General features: G+C 45.2%; 1 protein-coding gene across 1 annotated transcript in view; it reads left to right on the forward strand.

Annotated features, from left to right (window-relative positions):
• Nucleotides 1-20841, forward strand: part of TGFA (transforming growth factor alpha) — a 39234-nt gene that overhangs the window by 13003 nt on the left and 5390 nt on the right. The window contains exons 2-4 of the mRNA XM_007432087.4: nt 2352-2405; nt 17945-18062; nt 19554-19703. Of these exons, the coding sequence (XP_007432149.1) occupies nt 2352-2405; nt 17945-18062; nt 19554-19703 (322 nt within the window). The remainder of the gene's footprint in view (nt 1-2351; nt 2406-17944; nt 18063-19553; nt 19704-20841) is intronic.

Consider the following 20841-nt stretch of genomic DNA (forward strand, 5'->3'; position numbering starts at 1 on the left):
AAGGAGCCACATTTCCCAGTTGTTTGTTATGGAGCAATTTATGAGAGGGTATTTCAATACTAGCATCCCAATTATTGAAACACACACACACACACATATAATTTGCACCAAATCTAGTTAGCTTTTAGCACCAACCAAAGACCCATCTATTCATTCCTGTTTTGGATTGAGCCTACATTGCAATGCATTGAGTGTGCTGAAGTCATTGCTAACACAACTCTTGGTCCATGGCGTCTACTTTGTTACTTGCACATGTAATTTGGGTTTTATTGTAACTTACTTTAGAATGAGGTTTAAAGCAAAGGAGGCTACTTTTCAAATAGGCAAATCTGTGGCAGAATGCGAGGCATGAATATTGCATTTATTGCTGGAATGACAGTGAGCTCCATTTGTACCTTCCAGCATGTTAGAAGCCCCTGTGAACTTACAGGCCATCCTGCCAAGAAGGTTTGGTCACCTGTCAAATGAGCTCCTTGCTCAGAAGTCTTCCTCCCTGTTCTCTGGGATCCTGTCTCGAGTAGACATTGTAGGAGGAGAGCCATGTTAGTCTGTGGTGGCAAAAGTCAGGAGGAGTCTGGTAGCACCCTTTCCAACCAACAAATGTTATCAAAAGGCAGAAACTAAGGCCTGGATATTGCTAGTGAAGTTTCATTCAGTAATTTTCTTAATTGACAAGGTCTCTTAAAGTGTTAGCATTTTTGAGGAATGGGGTTCAGCTAAAATACAGAATTGATCTAGACATGAGTTGGGCAACCTTGGGAGGCTGCATCACACATGATCAACTTTGGTTTTAGGGGCAGTGGCCAGGAGGTCCTTCACTGTTTAACAGATGACTTTTTTAGGACTTGCACTAGAGGTTCTCTTATCTCCCTCTGCAAGATGAGGGAAATTGCATGAACAGTTTTCAGTAGTTGTATTCAGAACAAACTATGGCAACTGCAAAATGCACGGGTGGCCCAAGGTTCCAGGTAGAGTGCACCAAGATAGCGAGAACCTGTTAGGAAGTGTTTGTTTCAGTTGCCTCAAATTAGGACAAAGTTTTTGTTTTTTAAAAAGAAGGTCCAGTTCTGTCGTGTTGTGTCAGAACATTTATAAAACAGGGAAGGAAAATAGGTCCACACACACACACACATACACCCCTGACATGGAAAGTTCTTACACAGTATGGTGCAGTATTTGAGAAGGTCAGGTGAATCAATACTCTTCCTCCAAGGGACAAAAATGTTACGTGAAATTGCTCTTGGGACTTAGATTGTAACATTTTGGATTTCCCCACATAGTTCTGTTTATAGGCTGTTGACTTCAGTGGATAAGAAACAACAGAGAAAACAGATACTGAGATAGGGTTTTGTAAGAAGAAAGCTATAGGCGTGTGAATGGAGAGGAGGGAATCTTAAATGTGCATTGTGTCTCTGGGCCCCTCAGATTCTTTAAAGCAGTGTTTTCAGCCTTGGCAACTTTAAGATGTGTGGACTTCAGCTAGATCCTCAAAGCAAACTATACATCTTAATAAATATCCAACCCCCAAATTGTGATAGAACAGCAATCCACTAAAAGCCACCTGCTGGCTGGTGAATTCTAGGAGATGAGGTCCACACATCTTAAAATTGCCAAGATTGAAAAACACTTGGCAAAAAGCAACCAAAGTTCTGATTCTGCAAAACATGGGTTGCATTATTAGCCAGGAATCAGGTGGTGCATAACGACTGCATGTCTCTTTTAAAGCAAGCAGCCATGGGAGGTGGCTTACAGGATACAGCTATCGATAACAGCTTTGGACCCCTCCTCTGCCTTTTTTCTTATGCAAAACCTCTCCTTCCCCTTGTCTAGCTCATTCCCTCAACTGAAATTACAAGTCTGCTTCCTTACTGCAAATGGGACCCAGAAAAACGGTTGGAATGTATGCATGCATGCATAACTATACTGGTTTTGCAAATACAATGCTACTTTAGAAAGTAGGTCATGGTAAGAGCTGCTGTTTGGGTTTAAAGCAGATTTACTCATGCTGAATGCCGGTGTAATTCCCCCCTCACCAGTATTTTAAAGGAAGAAAATGTGTTGCTGCCATGCAATTGCCATGCGCTACATGTTGATGCAGAAATAGGTATTCCTTCGATGTTGGTGTGCCTCACAGCAGCCAGTAGGGCTTATGTTTTTTAAACGTGACAACTTAAGATGTGTGGGCTTCAATTCCCAGAATTCCATTTGTGTCTGGCCATTAACAGACCCAAATAACAGCTCCTAAAATATGTTGCTACAATGTGATGTCATACAACCCAAGCATTAAAAGTCAACTGGTATTTGCAATTAGCCGCTTAATTATTTTTAACTTGGGTATTCTCTTCTTCTAGGTGTTTTATTGGCGGTGTGCCATGCCTTGGAGAATACAACATCAGCCTTGAGGGGTGAGTTTATTGCATCACAAGATGTAATATCTTAAAACTTTACCAGTGGTCGCTCTTGTCTTAGGATGGGGCTGGGTGCTAACCATGAGCCACTCTCAGGGTCAGATACATGGAAGACAGCCTTGGCTTTGAAAGCTCCCCATCAGTCATCCCCAGCCAGGTGCCTTCCAGGTAGATTGGGCTAGTGGCCAGTTGTAGGTGGGGAAGGCTATAGCCCCATGTGCTTGGAGGGCCCAGGCGATTTCCTCTGACTGGTTTGCATAGTCTGTTAGACTAGACTGCAGTGGAGTTGGGTTTGCAATTCAACATCTTGTGGGAACTCAGCTGTTATCTTTGCATGTGGTCTGGACCAGACCATCACATTATGCTCCCAGTGTATGGGTTGTTTGGCCCACCGTGTTCTCCAAATGTAGCAGTTGAGTGTTGCAGTCTTGAGTTTAAGGCTTAGCACAGGGCATTAACCTGACCCTTGCATTGAAGCTCACTCTGGAATCATCTGAAGAAGCTCTCTACCCCTGCAAGCTAGCCACAGTTGCCTCGTGTCAGATAAATAATAGCCTGGCTTTTGTTGATAGCCGTCTTTTAAGAAGTGCAGCTGCTAGGCTGAGGGATACATCAGGTGGCTTTCAGCAGATTGCTGCTCTATCACAATGTGGGGATTGGATGTTATTCAGAACCGTGCACTGGAGAACTTTACCTTGGGGTTGTGCAGCCAGGACCCCATGGTAAAACCACTCTAAAGCAGGCTCAGGGAAGACTGGATCTTTTTGGCATCAGTAGAATGCTAAAAACAAGTGATCCAGGTGTTGCCTTCACAACCTTTATATACTTGTAAGGAAAAGTTTAAACCCTGGAAAAGGCCAGCTAGTCTGACACCTGGGTGAAGCTTTCCCATGTTTCATTTAGAGAAGGGAATTCTTTCCTCCCTGCTAACCCCCAAACACTATTCCTGCCCAAAAGTCTTACGTAACCTTCTCTCTTAATCTCCTTGATCCCTGTCGAACAAACTCCAGCGGTTTTTCCAACATACTTTTGGAGGGCATTGCTTACTCATTGCTAAAATATGCAGGTGCGGTTCCAGACATCTTTGTGGTTGATTTTTCTCACAGCGGCTTTCAGTGGCATCTTGTTTGGCGGCTTCCAGTGGTGTTGATGCTGCTGAGAAAAACTTTGGTGTCAGCGTTTGCTCCATCACTGTTTCTTTGGAAACATTTTGCTAACAAAGGAGGCAAGCGTCTGGTACCACCTATGTGAGAGCAGCGCCTTTCTTGTTCCTCATCCTCATTTCTGCCAGGCGGAATGACTTCATCAGGACTGGCAGTTCCGTGATGACCTAGAACAAGTGACATTCCTCTCTTTCAGCTCTGTTTTGATTGTATGTTTGGATCCATCATGGTGCACCCCTTATGCACTTAGTAAAATGTTTCTGCTGATGATGGTTGGGCTTTTAATGTGCTGAAGTAGTGATCCTTTTATTATAGTAACTGACCAGGTTCTTCTGGGCCTCACATTTTAAGAAGGATTCAGAGAAACTGGACCTGGTTCAGAGAAGGGCAGTGAAGATGATCAGGAGACAAGGGACTTACCAGGAGAACTTGAAGGAGCTGGGGATGTTTAGCCTGGTAAGAAGATGACTGCAGAAGGATGCCTAAAAGGATACCACAGAGAAGGCTGGTGTCTCTTACGTCTCATCAGAGTGCAAGATATAGAATGATGGATTTAAAGTATGGGATGGAAGATTCCAATTCTGTTAGGACAAGTAAGAACAGTGGGACCAGCGATTCAAAGAGGTGATGGGCACCTCTTTGCTGGAAGCATTCAAGCAAAGCTGGAGAATCATTTGCTGCTAGGAAGGCTGATCATTGGAGTTCCTGCACAGGAAGGTGGGACTTAGTGTCCTCAGTGACCCCTTTCAAGTTGGTCATTCTGTAAAGCAATGAGGGGGGCACCTCTAGTTAATCAATGGTGATTCCAGTAAGCAGTCATGTCCTTTCTCTGTGTGGCCTTAAAACTTTGGCTTTGAAAGTTATCTTTGGGCACAGCTGATGGGAGATGGGAAGGAGGCAGCAGATCCTTCGGATTTTTCCTGCTATCCCAATATGCTGTTGGGCCTCCACATCTGGAATCCTTAGGATGAAAAAAACATGTTTTCGGAAGTAGCCATCAACTTTCATAAAGATCCTCACAGAACATTGAGCTAATTTCTTATTGGTACATACAGCAGCCATATGCTGAGCCCATCTCTCTCCTCATTGGCAGTAGCTTTTCTGGGCTGCAGCTGGAGTCTCATGTTCCCTGTCACTAAAATGCAGTCACTGAAAAATTTGGCAGCACAAATTGTGCTCATCAGAGTAGGAAATATAGTAGTGCAGTGGGAGGTAACCTAGTGCCTTAAACTACAGCACCCACAATCCCTTTCCAGTGACCAGACTGCCTGGAGCTTATGGGAGTTGAAGGCAACTGGGTTGTCTACTTCCGCAGTTTGAAGTGTTGCTCTTATTCTTGGGGTGGGAGAGAGTGTCAGTGTGTGATAGTCCTCCATCAATCTAAAAAAAACTTGGTGCAGAGTCTTTCTCAGGCCTGGTACTGACCACCTAGTTGTGCTAAGGAGGAAAATCAGACTGCAGTTGAACTACAGGACTTCCACAAATGGTGCCTTGAGGGCATCTTCCAAGATCTGGGGTGGGAGAACCCACACCTTCTGCCTCCAACCGTAGTCTTCTCATGCACCCTTCTCCCCAGCTCTTGAGGGTGTCTACAATCTTTGTATAGATTCAACCTAGCCTTCTTCAACTTGGTGTCCTTCACTCATGGGGTCTGCAACTCGTGGAGAGGGTGACCCCCACTGTCTGGGGATGACACCAAGATGGGGAAGGCTTGATTGAATCTCTTGATCCTGCAAGCCAAGCTCAACTTCCTGGATCTAAATTGGTGAGCCTTTGTTGGAGCTGTTTGGTGTTGTTTGTGGGCAGGGTTAGGATGAGTGCCAGGAGCATGTAGATCAAAGGGTAGCACTAATCTCTGCTGAAATGGCTCTCTGTTACTAATCAAGTGGTGGTCCTGCTGATGTTTTGCAGCAGTGGGGAAAGGAAAGCTGTGTTGCAGCTGCCGAGTCACACAGAGGACTTCAATACTTAGTAATGAAATACAATTGCTATTTTATTCTCCTGACTTTCATTGACTTCCAAGCTCTTGTGTGAGATGTGGGATGCTGCTGCTTCATATCTCGTGCATTTTGGGGTCCGGCAGCTCTTCTTTCCACATAAGAAAACTTGAACCATGTATATGGGAGGCCATGCTGTACTTGCTCCTGGAGCCAGAGATCTAAAGGGCTTTGGAAGAGTGCTCTACGAACCTGAAGGAGAAGCTCTCATTGCTCTCTTGGGTTTGGGCACGGGCGAGCCTGGTCAATCCTCTGCTTTGAATGAAAGTGTGGGAAGCCAGGGAAGGTGCAGGCTATTAGAGAGAAGAGTGTGCAGTGAAAGGCAGGATGTTTGCACACCTCATCAATAAACAGGGGCAAGGATGTCACACTTAGTCCTTGAGAATTTCATCAAGACTCTCTTCTTCTTTGAAGGAACTTCTGAACCTAGTCATTTATATCAAATTGAATGAAAACTGGAGGGAAAAAAATACCGGATGCCTGTTGCATATAATGTGCCCTTGCTGTCCCAGAGATGCTGAACTTCTAGGCTAGATGTCATTACAGACAATCAAGAGGGCTGTGACACGATGACGCTCCTGTGGTTCTTATATTATATGAAGTGTTCAGACATCAAAGGAGTCCTTACAACCCTACGTTTGGCTGTCAGTGTGGGTTGTAAAAATAGGTGTGTCAGTTTTTCAGAAGGAAACAATTGCTTGTTACTCTGTCTGCCTTGATATATTAGCACACCTTAGTGCCTGGGCTCTTGGACGCAGTATGAGATTTGTGTAGAACCGTTGGTTGCTTCATTTGAAGAGCATGTTGTAATGCTGATGTGTGCCGCAGCTTCCAGCATTGTTAAAATATACGTGGAAGGTTTTGCTATCCTAAATTCCATTTTTGCCCCTGGCTATTCCTGGTGGAATGTACAGCTTTACAGATAGTCCTCGTTTAGCAACTGCCTCGGACAGTGATGTTCGCGGCATTCGCAGTTACGATGGTGATGAAAAAGTAACTTGCAACCAATGCCTGCATTTACAACCTTCACAGGTCTGTAAAGCAAAGGAAAGCTGAAGTAAAATGTGATGTTTCACTTAGCGACTGCTTCACTTAACGACTTAGTTGCCGGTCCCAATTGTGGTCACTAAACAAGGGCTTCCTGTATTAGAGTTGTATGTTTACCATTCCTTCCACTTTTCCATAGCGTTATGGACTGTTCAAGGGAAAAATGGAAGGAAAGAAGAGAAGAGGATGGCGAGCGGCAATGTGGATGGATTTCATCACAGTGGTGATGGATGCACTGTTGGAAGTTCTGAAGAGCTAGGTTGGGGACAGATGGTTGTGCAGAAGTGCTGTCTTTGTGGTCACTAAGAGTTAATATCAACTCTTGATGGCCCTTCATCAACCATGCCATTCACACATTCTCTGGATATGGGTTTGCTCTCTTGTGGGAAGAAATTCCTGACGGGAAGGATAAGGCCTTCCCCCAGAGTACTGCTACTTTGATGAATAGTCTTCCCTTTGCAAGCCTCTCTGGAATGCAGGTCTCCATTGTGCTGCTGACCAGGGTTCTGGATTCAAAATGCTCAGGACTGATTCCCACAAAGTTGGCCTCTGTAACACTTTTGATTTGGCTCTGCCCTCACTGAGGATGGGAGTGGCAGGAACGCCCCCCAAATCCTGGCTGAGTTGTAGCACAGGTCAGCTTTATCTGTGGAGTGAAGGGCCTGATATCTTTAAGACATCAGTTGTGGTCTGTGACCAGCGGCATCTTTCTATAATGCACTCATCTAGCCCATGCACAAATACATAGTCTAAGGAAACAGATATGTCCATGGAGGCCTTATCTGCTGGTCCACTTGTCTGTCGCATCTTCTAGAGGAATGCTTTAAGTCCCTGGCTGCAACCTGCTTTCTCTTGCCTTGAACTGCAGGCCAGGAAACTGCTTCAGAGAATCCGCAAGCCTGATTTGTGAGCAGTTGCTTTACGTGTCTTCCCCATTGGTTGGCTTTGGTAATATCTGGTGAGATGGAGAATTTTAGAGAATTCCAGTGCTTATTTTTGCTTTGATGCTATTTGGAATGGTTCTAAAACGGTATTAGAGTGGCCACCTTGGTCTGATGGTGAAGGTGCTGGACTAGGACTTGGACGTAGACTTGGGCTAGGATTGGAGGGAGGGACAGTGGAGGGAGGGTGGTTGAAGCTCTGCCCCTTCTTTACTGGTGCGCAAGTGGTCATAGCTGCCATCTTGACTTATTGACACCCGTCCTCATGGAATCCCCTGAGCAGACCATCCCTAATTCAAGTCCACCTCAACCACAGACATTCGCTGGTTACTATCACTGTCTCAACTCAGTCTACCCACAAGGCTGTTGTTGTGGAGAAAAAATGGTTAAAGAAAGATTACACCACCTTGAACTCTAGGAGGGAAATAATTCAAAATCTGTAATTATTACTTATTTATAACTATGAATTTGGTTTGAAGGAGCCACACGACTAGGGTTACTTTTACGCTTCTCATCTGGATGTCCAGTCTGAAGAGGCCTTGGTGTTTTCAGTCCACTTCATGTTCAAGTTCTGCCGTAGGATGGAAGTGGCTCCTAAAAGCTTCTGTGCAGTTGGCAGAGGATTCTAAAAGCCGTTCTGGGAAAAAAATATTACAGGGCTAACTGGATTTATACATAATCCACTCAGGGACAGAATAAAAATAAGACCAGATTAATCAACTACCCCACCCCACCCCCAAAGTACATCAACCACTTGCTGTTGGAAGAGGGAACTGTTTGTCGTCCCAAACATAGTGTGTGTCCTGGAGCTTCAACCTGTTGTCATTCTTCTCCCCACCCCCCACCCCACCCCACCCCACCCCACCCCAAGCCCAGTTGGGAGGATTATCTCATGTTTCAGGTTTCTTTATTGGGAAGAAATTGAGAGCAGAGGGTGTTGCTATCCCTTCCTGATGCTGGTCGTAACATCAGCTAAAAATCCTAGACAGCAGATTTCTAGTGTGAATGGGTTGCGGGGAGGGACCTGCATGGAAATGGTACAACATGGAATTCCACTCTAGGATTCCAGCAGTTCGGCTGTGTTCCACTTCCTTTCCCTTCCCCTTTTTCTCTATGTCTTTCCATTGATATAATGGAGTCCACTGAGTTTGCTCAACCTTCATTGGTTCCCCTTGCTGTTGTTTGTTTTTAAAGCTGCCTTGTACAGATCCTGGGTGGACAAAAGTTGGTTTAGGTGGTTTTGCACCTTTCAGTCTCCTCTCACAAATTGTCAGCTCCGACATGGGCAGTGCTGGAGATGGGGAGGAGGGGGCTGGAATTCCTCCTCCTGTACAGGACCCAAGAGCTGAGGCCCTACCAGCTCTGCATCTCCCAGAAGTGGACCCTGGTCCCTGATGAAGGCTGCCCTAGTCCCGCTTCCAGTCCCAAAGCCCCCAGGGTCTCCTCAGGCAAGGAAGAAGAGAAGAAGGTGGGACAGGGCAAAAGAGGAAGCCTAGCACGCCAGAAGAGAATGGCTGGGTATCAGGAGAATGTAGTTGAAAGACCAGTAGACTATAGGCCAGAATAATGGGTCACATATTCAGAGCATTAGTCAATGGGTAACAAAAGGTAATTACAAAAACAAAAACGCTATTCAAGTTGTGAAACTGAGTCTGTTGCTTACAGCTAACAATGCTAGCAAGAGGGAATTAGTTGCCCTGGCCAAAAGCCAGGAACCCCAGACAGTTATAGATGCCATTTAAAATGACATGCACACACGCGCGCGCACACACACACACACACACACACACCCTATAAAAAGAAGTCAATTTGAGAGCAAGCCAGGGCCAAAACAGAGTCTTTGTGCACACCCTCCCACCATGTCTACAAGGCCAGGAAGAAAGTCCTTGACTTTTCAACTGAGCCAGGATATTATATGGTGAGTATATGCAAGATATTTAGCAACAATAAAATATTGTCAATACACTAATTCCTCAGGCACCTCCACCCTGACATGTGGAATGCACCCAGGTACAACAGGCTGTCTGTAACAGCTTGAATTCTCAAGGATTCAGATTTCTGATATATACAGTCTGTGGGCTGTATTGCCAAGCCTGTTAGCACTTTGGATCTGCCCACGGAACCAGGAACACACTCAACATTTAAGATACTGCTTATGAAAACTCAATAAAGCATCACCAGCCAGATGGCCTGTGAGTGGTACAGTACTTAAAATTAATTGTCCTGAGCCATCTTATTCTCCATGTTATGAAACATCTGGGGAAGATCACAAGTATGTTTGATGACACTCAACTATCTTCCTTTTCTATGGACTCAGGAGGAGGCATCATCAAAGCCTCTGTGGATCTCCAGGATAATTCAGACACTGAATCCAGAGGCTGGACTTTCGGATGGAAAAATACTTCTGGCTGCACTCCAGGATGAGAGAGACCCGGTTTCTCCCATCCACTGGTGTCCTCAAACCTTGACTGTTGCAGTGCCTTCTTTGTGAGATGGTCCTTGAAGACTATCTGAAAACGTTTCACTGGCTGTGAGCTGCTTTGCAGGCTAAATATAAGGAACCCTTGATGGTGTATGAAGCATTACACAAGCTGTTTGTAGAACCATCCCCTCCCATACAGTCTAGCCTGTACTGGGGTTTTCAGTGGGAAATGACGGTCCCACCACAAATACTGAGGTGGGACCTCAGTAACCATTTCCACTTTGTCTGTGTCAGGACCGATATTATGAAATGCAAGCTCACTGAAGTAAACGCCCTCCTTACTACAGTTTGGGGGGACTCCAAATAAATTTGTATTCCCCAGTCTTTTAATATTATTTGTTTTAGTTTTTGAGGTTTACATGTTAGGCTTTGTTGCTTTATTGATCTTTTCACTGCAGCTTATAAGCCACTCAAGGCCGTTAAGGGAGCAGGTGGCATGTCCATTTTCTCGATGAACAGAACATAACCTGGCCCATTCTGCGTGAGGCGGCAGCTTCCAAGCTCGCCTTTCATAGAAGTCAGAGACTAACAATCCTGGGTGATACCTGCAAAAAACACTGCTTGCACATGGAGAATTATGTATGTATGTACAGGATCAAATCAAAATGTTTGAGGAGTAAAACAGGACTGCGTTAGGATGCCTTGCGGAGAGTTTAGTGTGTTTACCAATTAAAACAATGCATCAATCAATAAAAGCCTCCCTAGATGTTCTGAATTTTAACAATTCCTTCCTTTTAACTCTGTACTTCTGCTTCTTCATGGTCAGCTTTCTTGGGAAAGATCGACCAGCCCTGGGCTTCTGTTCTCCGATTCTCTGCCTCCCATGCCTGGCTCTGTCCTCTCCAAATAACACAAGAGATTTCAGACATGACATGACATTATCGTGGGTTATGCTCACGTACATGAATATACTAAAGTCAGTTTCCGAGTACTGTATACCTAAAAACAGGAATAAAAATAGGGGGAAGGCAGCGATTTGCAGAAATGCCGTCTGTGAGCTGTAGACAGAAGGTTGACCCAAACGGATGCTGATTCAAACTGGAGCCCCCCCCCCCCACCCCCCTGGTCCCGAATCAGAGGCTTTCTTTGTCTTGAGTAGTTGTAGCTAACCACTAGTTTATACTTTGACAACTGTTTTGCCTAACTTCCACAGCAGCCCACAAATATGGAATGATTCCATTGCCTGACATCTCTTGGATGTTTAGTGGATTTTATGAATGGATATAATTGAATGGCAGTGGTAGAGGCAGGCCATAAACTTCTTAGCTTTTTCCTTTTCTTTTCTGGCAAGGGCTACAACTTGCAAAATTATTGCAGCTTGGTAGGATGGGGCTATGAAACAAAATCTCGACGTCTTCGTGTAGGTGGGAGAGTGTGGCGTTCATGCTTTGCCCAGGTTCAAAGAGAAGCAGCCGTGGAGACTTGCAAGGGGTCAATTCATGCATCCTCGGTTATTTATTCAGTGCGGCAGCGTTGAAAAGCAGCCTGTGTCTCTTGGACCACAAACCAGTAAATAGCCCTCCTGGCAGCTGAATAAAAAACCCTTTCTAGGAGTTCAGTTTGACTTCGGATGGCAAGAGGAAACATACAGGAGGCTCTGCGACCTCCAGATCGGAAGGGACTGTTTTTCCCCAGTGGGGGAACGGCTTTAAGTGCCAAAGCCTCCAGGCGGAGACAGCCATTAGCAGATGAAGGGGTGCATTTTCTTAACTAGAGAATCCCACCAGACCAACTGCCCTCGGACCTTTGGAGTCTGAAATGCGTCCGCCCATGTCTTCCCTGGCGAAAGAGGAGCCATCCGCGTTACTGCTGAGAAGCGTGCCGTAGTCTGGTTCCCCAGCACGCGGCACAAGCTGTTGATGCTTGAAAACCTGCAGGTGATACTGAAGCCACCCGTGCTTTTAGGGGCACGAGTTGTTTTTTCAAAACTGAATATATCCCTGCTGTATAACAACCCTTCGATTAGATCTTTTCCTCTCTTCACTTCTCACATCTTCTGTTTGCTTCAATTCTCATGCTGTTCAACATGCCTAAATTGGAAAGTGTCTTCTAATGGTTATTTTTTCTCACTTATTTTAGACTGTGGAAATGAACTGCATTAATGTATTCTGCAGAATTATTCTCATAGCTGTTCCTTTACTGTGTTAACACAGCATAGCCAATGTATTTCTTCCCTTATATATCAATTAATACCTTGTTTAATTATTGTTTAACATTGGGAAATAATGCAAATATTATATGGCCTTTTATATAACTCTCCATAGAGTTCTGCAATTTTTATGTTTAGCTTCTGTCCGGCTGAGCATAAAGCAACAGGTACCCTGACGGGTTTAAACCAAGCAGTTCATCTGCATGTGGAATGAGCCTTTGAAATCTGGCTCTTCGGGGCCATGAGCCGAAGGTTATCCCGTCTAGGTGTTTACGGAATTTACACACGGATTTCTAGAGACAATGCCGGGGTCTTCGTCAATCTCTGCATACTGTAGTGTGTGCCTGCTTGGAAGGTGTTGGGCCAGATTCAGTTCCTCCCAGGTACTCTTCTGGCCAAGATCTTCTGCTGTGGTGCATGGTCTGCAAGGTAGTCTCCTCAAGACAATTGAATAGTAAATTTTTAATTGCAAGAGGCTTAGAAATAGAACTCAGGAGGGAAATGTTAAGTGGGGTCTCCCTGGGCTCTGTCCCTGGCACAGTGGTTTCACATCTTCGTAAGGGATCTAGAGCAGTGTTTCTCAGCCTCAGCAATTTGAAGATGGGTGGACCAGCTTCCAGAATTCTGGGAGTTGAAATCCACCCATCTTCAAGCGGCCAAGGTTGAGAAACACTGGTGTAAAGTAACACTAGTTCTATGTACTGTAGCCTTATTTCTCCCCCCTTCCTTTGCTTTTTCTTATAAAAATAGCCATGGATGATGATGATGATGATGATGATGATGATGATGATGATGATGATGATGATGATTTTCTGCAGTTTAACTGTGTTGTTTGAACAATCAGACTCTGATAAACGGAATTTTAGAATGCAAAGAGACTGTGGTTCAACCTGCCTGAGTTTTTCTGCCTGGCTCTGCTTGGTTCTCCCAAGAACCCTGATTGGCAGATGAAGGTGGTTATTGACTGAACGGGGCTTGAGCAGGCTCCCTTCCATCTGTATGAGTCAGTGATGCCCAACCTATCTTGGAGGAAGCCATTGCAAATGTGCTAGACTACAGATTCCATGCTCCCTTGCTACCTAGGCTGATGGGGATGGAGTGCAAAAGTATCAGTTGCCTAACCCTTGTCTACAGGTTGACGCAGGCCTCTGTCTTTCAATCTTTTTCTTTCTTTCTACCCTAAGTAGCTAGAAAGCTGCTTTGTTAAAGACTCATGCAAGCATTTTAATGCAGTTTCATTATTAACACAAGTCCTTGCTTAAGTTAATTCTTCATCTTCCAATTAGGTCTCTTGAGTGGAAAAATATATTCTCCCATTACCTTTGACTGTCCTGTGTTGGCTTCTGTTTTTTAGAATTATTGGGTTCTCTGACAGAGCTATCTCAAGAAAGCATTCGACTTTTGAACATGCCAAGTTTCAAAGCTGTTTAATCTCTTCCAGGCGACATTGAGCCGGGTCCAAGAGATGGCTTCAATTAATTTTGCTGCCTGGCCTACTCTTCCATAATGGGAACAGGAACTTGAGGGAGCTTTGAAATGGAACACGGATTTCTAGAGGGGTTAATTTGCAAGACAGGATACTGTTCTCCAGCTCTTCAAGCAGGGGGAAGATCTGTGGAACATTTGGGATGAGGACAGGCATGGGAGAACCTCTCACGTGTGTAAAATTAAGCAGTGGGAGTCCAACACACACACACGGCTCTCCCCGTCTCGCTCTGATTGTCTCTAAGAAGACATTCACACAACATGCTGAATCAGGCTGAACATTAAGTATGGTTAAAAGTTTTGACTATAAACATCCCCAAGGCAGCCCAGCAAACAACAGGAGCTTTCTTCTCTTTTGCTCACCACTCCAACAGTTACTTTGTTTGAAATGTTAAACAGATGTGCACGGGCGCGCGCGCACACACACACACACTCTGTCCCAATTCCTGAGGGAGGGGAGGCTAATCCTTGCCCTAGCCCCTTTGCTTTGAAAAACAAAATGGGAGCAGCCAAGACATGGCTGCCAAAGGGGCCATTCTGGTCATTCCTTTGCTTGGTCTTGTTTCCCTGGACAATAAATGGGCTGTAAGGTAGACTATTAGACTAGGTAAATTAACATAAGATGAACTATGGTGACAAACTGGTTATGGCCTGGGTTTTGATAATAGGATAAACCAAACTACAACATGGTTGAGTGTATTACATGAACACAACTTAATTTAATTTGCACGCCTTAGTTTCTGGAGCAGAAAGAATGCTTGAAACTGGTGGGTTTCTTTTCCTCACTTGTTTTGTGCCTTTGCAAGACACAAAAATGGGGCAGAAAGGAGAATTCCAGTTATCTTCATCTATTGAAAACCCAAGTTATCTCCCATTAGACCTGTGCTCTGCCTACCAGCCCCCATTGCAGGATGTTCCATGTTTTTAAAGTGGTTGCTGGTTTTATTGATGAATGTGGTCTATTGTGGGAAGGGATAGTAGAAGAAAAATCTGTTGCTATGGAGTTGTCAGTCTAGAGTTTAAGACTGGACGGGTGGCAGTGAGATGAGAAGGTGGCCTAGCTTTCTCCAGCCTGAACCACAAGCTGCAAATTTCCCAGGCTAGAGACTCTTGAGTGTGCAGTAAAACACATCTGGAAGACTTCAACTTGGGGAAGGAGATTGGGAGATGTCAGTGGCATCTGGAGGAGAGGGTCAAAAAGTGGCAGCTATGGTAGCACAATCAAAGCCCCACCCCTTTGTACATGTGCTGCCATAACAACCGTCTTGCATTTTTTGGTGCACACACACACACAGACCCTGTCGACACCCCTGACAGAAGTACTCATTCAACTGATGTCAGTGTTTCGGGTGGGCGAAGGACAGGACATCTTCTTTTTCTCACCGAGACTTCTGTAGGTCTTGCAAACCCAGTTACGATTTCATTGTGACTCCAAGTTGTGTTCTGGATGTGTCTGATGAAACAGACTGTGATCTACAAAACTTGTGTAGTAAGAGTTTTTTGGAGTGGGACAGCTATAATAAATCAAATAAATAAGATGACAAATGGGGTCATTTTTAAAGTGCCACAGCAAAGTCTTTGTTGTTCCCAATGCTGAAGATTAACGCCGCTCCCCTCTTGGAATCCGGAAGTCATGAAATTTAGGCATAGGAAATTATCACAACTGAGCATTGTGTGATTTCCAACTCCAAATGTGTCTGATTTGCAACTTGGACCTTTTTTAGAAATTAGGTTCTGACTGCTGAACATGAGCTCAGCAAAGACCACTTGGTTGAGGGTTGTCTCTCCTAGTTTGTTAAGGATAATAAAAAGGAAGGCATAGCCACCCACCAGTTGTGCTAAATTTCTCATGACTAGGAGGACGTCCACGTACAGCAGGTTTCTTCCCGTGAAATACGAAGCTTGGTGCAACTTTTTAGTGGTTGCAAAATACCTGGTTGCACCTGCTGGAAGTATTGCATGAAGAATTAAGTAATGCCCATAAAGGGAACAGAGTGCGTGACTCACGGGCAGTGTCTTGAGTTTGGAAACTAGCTTCCTGACATGGCAATTGGGACACATGATGTAGAAAGCAGCGTTGAAGACTGGTAGTAATTCAGGATGTAGTTTCAGGACACATGGTCTCTAAAACTGGGGCTGATGTCATGGTCCATTATCCTCTTCCTGCAAATGGATGTGGTTTTATCGCAATGCATTCTTTCTCAGCCCACCGGCCTGAGAAAAATATGGGAGAGCTGCTTCCTGGTCTCAGCAGCTGTCTCTGTTGCTGGGATCCCTCCGTTTATACTACAGCACAGGGATGCTGGAGTTTAACTTCACTGTGACATCTAATAGCCGGATCTCAACGCAGGGAAGATAAAAAAGTATTCTGAATATGGTGGTGGTTGGCTATCTTTGTTCTCCCTGAAGATATATTCTGCTTTTTATTCACGTGGTGCCAGTCTTGACTCCTGGTGAGTGCCTGGACCAGCTCCTTCAGTTTTCTAGGTTTTCTTCCTAGGTCTGAAAGAGAGGGACTGGCCCAAGGTCACCCAGGTCGCTTCATGCCCAGGGTTGGAATAGAACTTACCATCTCCAACACCTTCACCGCTAGATCAGATTGACTCCCACAATGACTTTGAGTCATACTTGACTCCTGGTGACCTATGTGAACTAGTCCCTGCAGTTTTCTAGGCACCATTTTCCGAAGTGGTTTGCCCTCGCCTCCTTCCTAGGGCTGAGGGAGAGGGACTGGCCCAAAGTCACTCAGCTGGCATTGTGCCTAAGGTGGGAGAAGAACTCATGATCTCCTGGCTTCTAGTCCAGGAGCATCACCACCACGCCAAACTGGCTCTCATTGCTTTCAGGTCAATCTTGACTCCTAGTGACTACATGAACAAGTCCCTGCAGTTTTCTAGGCATTTTCAGAAGTGGCTTGCCGTTGCCTTCTTCCTAGGGCTGAGAGAGAGTGGCTGGCCCAAGGTCACCCAGCTGGCTTTGTGCCCAAGGTGGGATTAGAGCTCACAGTCTCCCTGCTCCTGGTCCAGTTCCATCACCGCTAGATCAGATTGACTCCCACAATGACTTTGAGTCATACTTGACTCCTGATGACCTACACAGACACGTCTCTGCAGTTTTCTTAGGAAGATTTTTGGAAGTGGTTTGCCCTTGCCACCTTCTTCCTAGGGTTGAGAAAGAGGGAATGGCCCAAGGTCACCCAGCTGACTTTGTGCCTAAGACAGGACTAGAACTCACAGTCCCCTGGTTTCTAGCCTGGTGCTTTTAACCACTCCACCAAGCTGGATCTTATAATTGCATTATTGGGTGTCTCGGTATGACTCTAACCTTCCTTATAAACAGAAAAGTTACAGTTAATAATAAGGTCTCTCATTATTATGACAATACTGTGTGCTTGATGCAGCGCTCTGCGTGTTTCTGGTATCTATAACAGGAGGAAGCTGTTGATTTGGATTTAGTGGTGGATCCCTTAGCCATTGCAGTAGATCAGTAAGAGTTTTTGAGCAGAAGCAGCAACAAACTGAGTGTTCCCCTGCTTAGGTCAACCAGAAGGAAAGCACTGAAATGAAGCCATTTCACCCTGGGAGTGGCCAGGATCTTTGTTTGGCAAGTAATGAGGTTTACTCATTTTGGTCCTCCAGAAGATTTCCTCAGCTCAGGTTGTTATCATTTTAAGTCTGTCTTCTGCATCAAGATCAGCTTGATGGATATTAAGGTTCTGTAGGATTAAAAAACCAAAATAGATTCTAAAAGCCTAGTATCTGCAGATTAGGCAGATACTATTTTCTGCCAGAATGCCCCAACATTAGGCACTAGTCTGGTTTATATGTAAGTCTTCATTTTGCATTACACTGACACTTGAAAATATGAACCCATCATAAGCAGCAGACTGTGGTTTATCCCTGGCCACAGATTATGGCGTGACAATAGCAGCAGCGTCGAATGTTTTAGGAATACATTGGAATACTCTTGGGATGGAGAGGACTTTAATCTAATTCTTGGGTTGAAGTCCATCTTTGTGGTAGACCAATCAAGGGTTGGCCTTGAGAAAGACGGTGTTTCACATGGTCTCATTTTCCTACCTGTAAAGTGGGTGTAATAAGGAATCTCACAGGTTATCATGGAGGTCACTTTAATAAAATGTTCTGAGCAATCTGAAAATGCCCTAAAGAAACTAAAAATGGCCTATCAAAACCGGCTGGAATGTCTTGTTCAAGATATTCTGAATGGTCTTAATACAGAAGTGAAAACTAACAAATCTTGTTTGCCTTCTAGGTCCCCCAGTGGCAGCTGCAGTGAGATCTCATTTTAACAACTGTCCAGATGTCCACAGTCAGTTTTGTTTCCACGGGACTTGTAGATTCCTGGTGCAGGAAGAAGAACCGACTTGTGTGTAAGTCTTTGCCTTTGCCTTTTGCGATGCCTGTGCAAGTGCGCTCAAGGCCTTACTGTCGAGGGGGAGCAGAGCAAATGAAAACAGCGCTGGTTCCCCTAATGCAGAGGGTCAGACATAGGAAACCTCCGTGCTGGCTGAGGCAGTGCTGGAGAGAAAGAGCCTCTTAGCGAGGGCATCTGCTTACCTACGGCTGTTGCACTCTAAAGGGGGAGTTTCATTTCAACTATGCTGCTGGTACCACCTAGCAGAAATGGCCCAACATTGCTGAGGAATCTGGTTTGTACCTGGTCTATTGTACTCATTCAGCAAGTTAATTCCTCTATGCACGCCAAAAGTTAACACTCCAATTGGAATATATGTCCAGTCTTTTCCTTGAGGAATTAATTAAACTCTTAATTGAGAAATTAATTAAACATGGCTTGAGCACTTGGCCTCCTTCTGGGAAGCAAAAGCATATTTCATGGCTGCAGAGGACGTGGAGGCCGAAAAGATCTCCTGTCTTATACGAAAGGAAGCTCCATGGCTACTACTTTCCTTGCCCTGAAAATCAGTTTCTGTGTATTTGGGGATGCACAGAAGTACTTACGTATTTGTGCATGGGTACCCCTGGCGGTCTCCCCTGGCATTTAATTTTTCCTGAGATGGCCAAAGATTGTCAGCCTCCAGTTTAAAAAGGTTATTGTGATCTGTCTTCGGGGGCAGGAGCAGAACGGGCTTGCTAACCAAGAACAGCTTCTCCAACTCTGATGTTCTGCAGGTGGCCTAGCCCAGCGTTTCTCAACCTTGGCAGCTTGAAGATGTGTGAACTTCAACTCCCAGAATTCCTTTGCCAGCATGCTGACTGGGGAATTCTGGGAGTTGAAGTCCACTTATCTTAAGGTTGAGAAACACTGGGCTAGACCATAGTTAGTATGATCTTCAACAGGTTTTAAAAGACTGAGCAGAGGATGATCCCACATGGAAATGGAATCTCATAAAATTAAGTAGATGAGGCTTAGGGCAGGTTTGATAGCAAACACTTTCCCACTACCTCAGCATATCCAGACTGCTCCTCTCTGGTTGCGAAGCAAGGGACGCTGAATAAAGGACCTTAGACGCAGATGTTGACTGAACGTCAGGGAAAACTTTCCTAAGAGTAAGAGGAGTTTGGCAGTGGAACCCCAGACCGGTGATGGGCTCTCTTTCCCTGGACGGGTGCAAGCGGAGGCTGGAGAGACATCTGTCCAGGTTGCTTTAATTTGGATTCCTGCCCTGCACAGTGCGTCCCCTCAGAAGCCCTTTCTGCCCCTGGGGTGCAGGAGCGTGAGGCCGTGGCCTGGAATCCAAATAGTTGGCGTGCTTTTCTTCGCTCTGGCTTGAGGCAGGTTTTGGCTAGCGAGTGAAGCAAAATTCCGCTTTAGTTGAGAATGAGGTTGCCTCGCTGGGCTGGTGGCCTCCCCCTCACCCCCCTGTAACGTGTGGCCTTGGCTTCTGTTTTTCCTTGCCCAGGTGCCATTCTGGGTTCATAGGTGCCCGCTGTGAGCACGCCGATCTCCTTGCAGTGGTGGCTGCCACCCAGAAGAAGCAAACCATAACCGCCTTAGTGGTGGTTTCTGCCGTCGCCTCCCTTGTCGTTATCATGGTCTGCGTCCTGATCCAGTAAGTATAATTCCATGGGGTGCTCCTTTGAATCTGCAGTCTGCTAAAATCTCTCTGCGAGAGCTGCAGGAACAAAGGAATTCACCTGATGTAAAGCAGATCCTGTGTGATCGGGGGAGGAAAAGGGGGATCGACACACAGCGGTGCAGCCGCTGGCCAATCTCCATCGGACTGCCTTTCTGAGGATTGCCTGCACTGAATCCAGTAGATTCCCTGATTTGAGACAAAAAGGGCAGATGGCTGCGTGCGACTTGTCTTAAATTCAAGCCGTTTCAAGTGCAAAGCAGCTGTGGACGCGGTTCAAGCTGGAGGCCCTGTTCTTAGACTCGAAGCAGCCGTCTTGGGCTCAGAACGTTCCGAAATGCTCCAAACCGTCTGACCTGCTCTCAGGATAGCCCGTTTCACAATTGCAAACACACAAAGGAGCATTTGGAACTCAAAAGATTTTGCGCATATAATCGCACAATATGAATAAAATGGTTTGGATGCCCTGTGGCTTGGAAACTGGCTGCCAGTCAGTTCTCTAAAGAAATGTATCTCTCTGAAATTACGAACTCCTAGTTGGAATTCTTGTTTTATACTCAGAAACTCTAATTCTGTTAACAAGTATCATGGGCCAGCTGTGTGAGATGCTGCAGTACTTATTAGCGCTGAACACAGCTACCTGTCTGTCTGTCTGTCGTCTGTCTATCATCACATTTAATAAGCTGAAAAGTACACAAAATACAGACAATTCTGCTCTGTTTTCACATTCTGCTTCTCCTAAAGTATTTAGCGAAGGGTAACCCAGAGATGGATCAAGTCTATGTTTTTAGCTAATGACAGAGTTAGGCAATTCTCCAAAATCTGAGTTGCATAGAGAAAGCAGGCTGTGAGATTAAGCAGCCAGTGCAAACTTTTCTAAGTATCTGCTTTCCTTACACTGGAGTCCATTACATAAATGAAATGTAATTCCTTTGCTGATAAACAAAGAGATGAACTATGCAGAAACATTTAATGTTTAAAGTTTGGATTTGAGAAGGTAGGCTGGGCCCTTCTGAAGGGAAGGTTCCTGGAAATAGGAATCAGAAAAGATTTGCCAGCCGTTTCAAGGATTTTCTGCAGGAAGGAAGAGATGAAAGCAGCCATAGGCAATGTG

The sequence above is a fragment of the Python bivittatus genome, unplaced genomic scaffold (genome assembly GCF_059951505.1).
Source record: "Python bivittatus isolate LINGU-HERP-01145 unplaced genomic scaffold, Pbiv_v1 ctg000680_np1212, whole genome shotgun sequence".
In the NCBI taxonomy this organism is placed as follows: Eukaryota; Metazoa; Chordata; class Lepidosauria; order Squamata; family Pythonidae; genus Python; species Python bivittatus.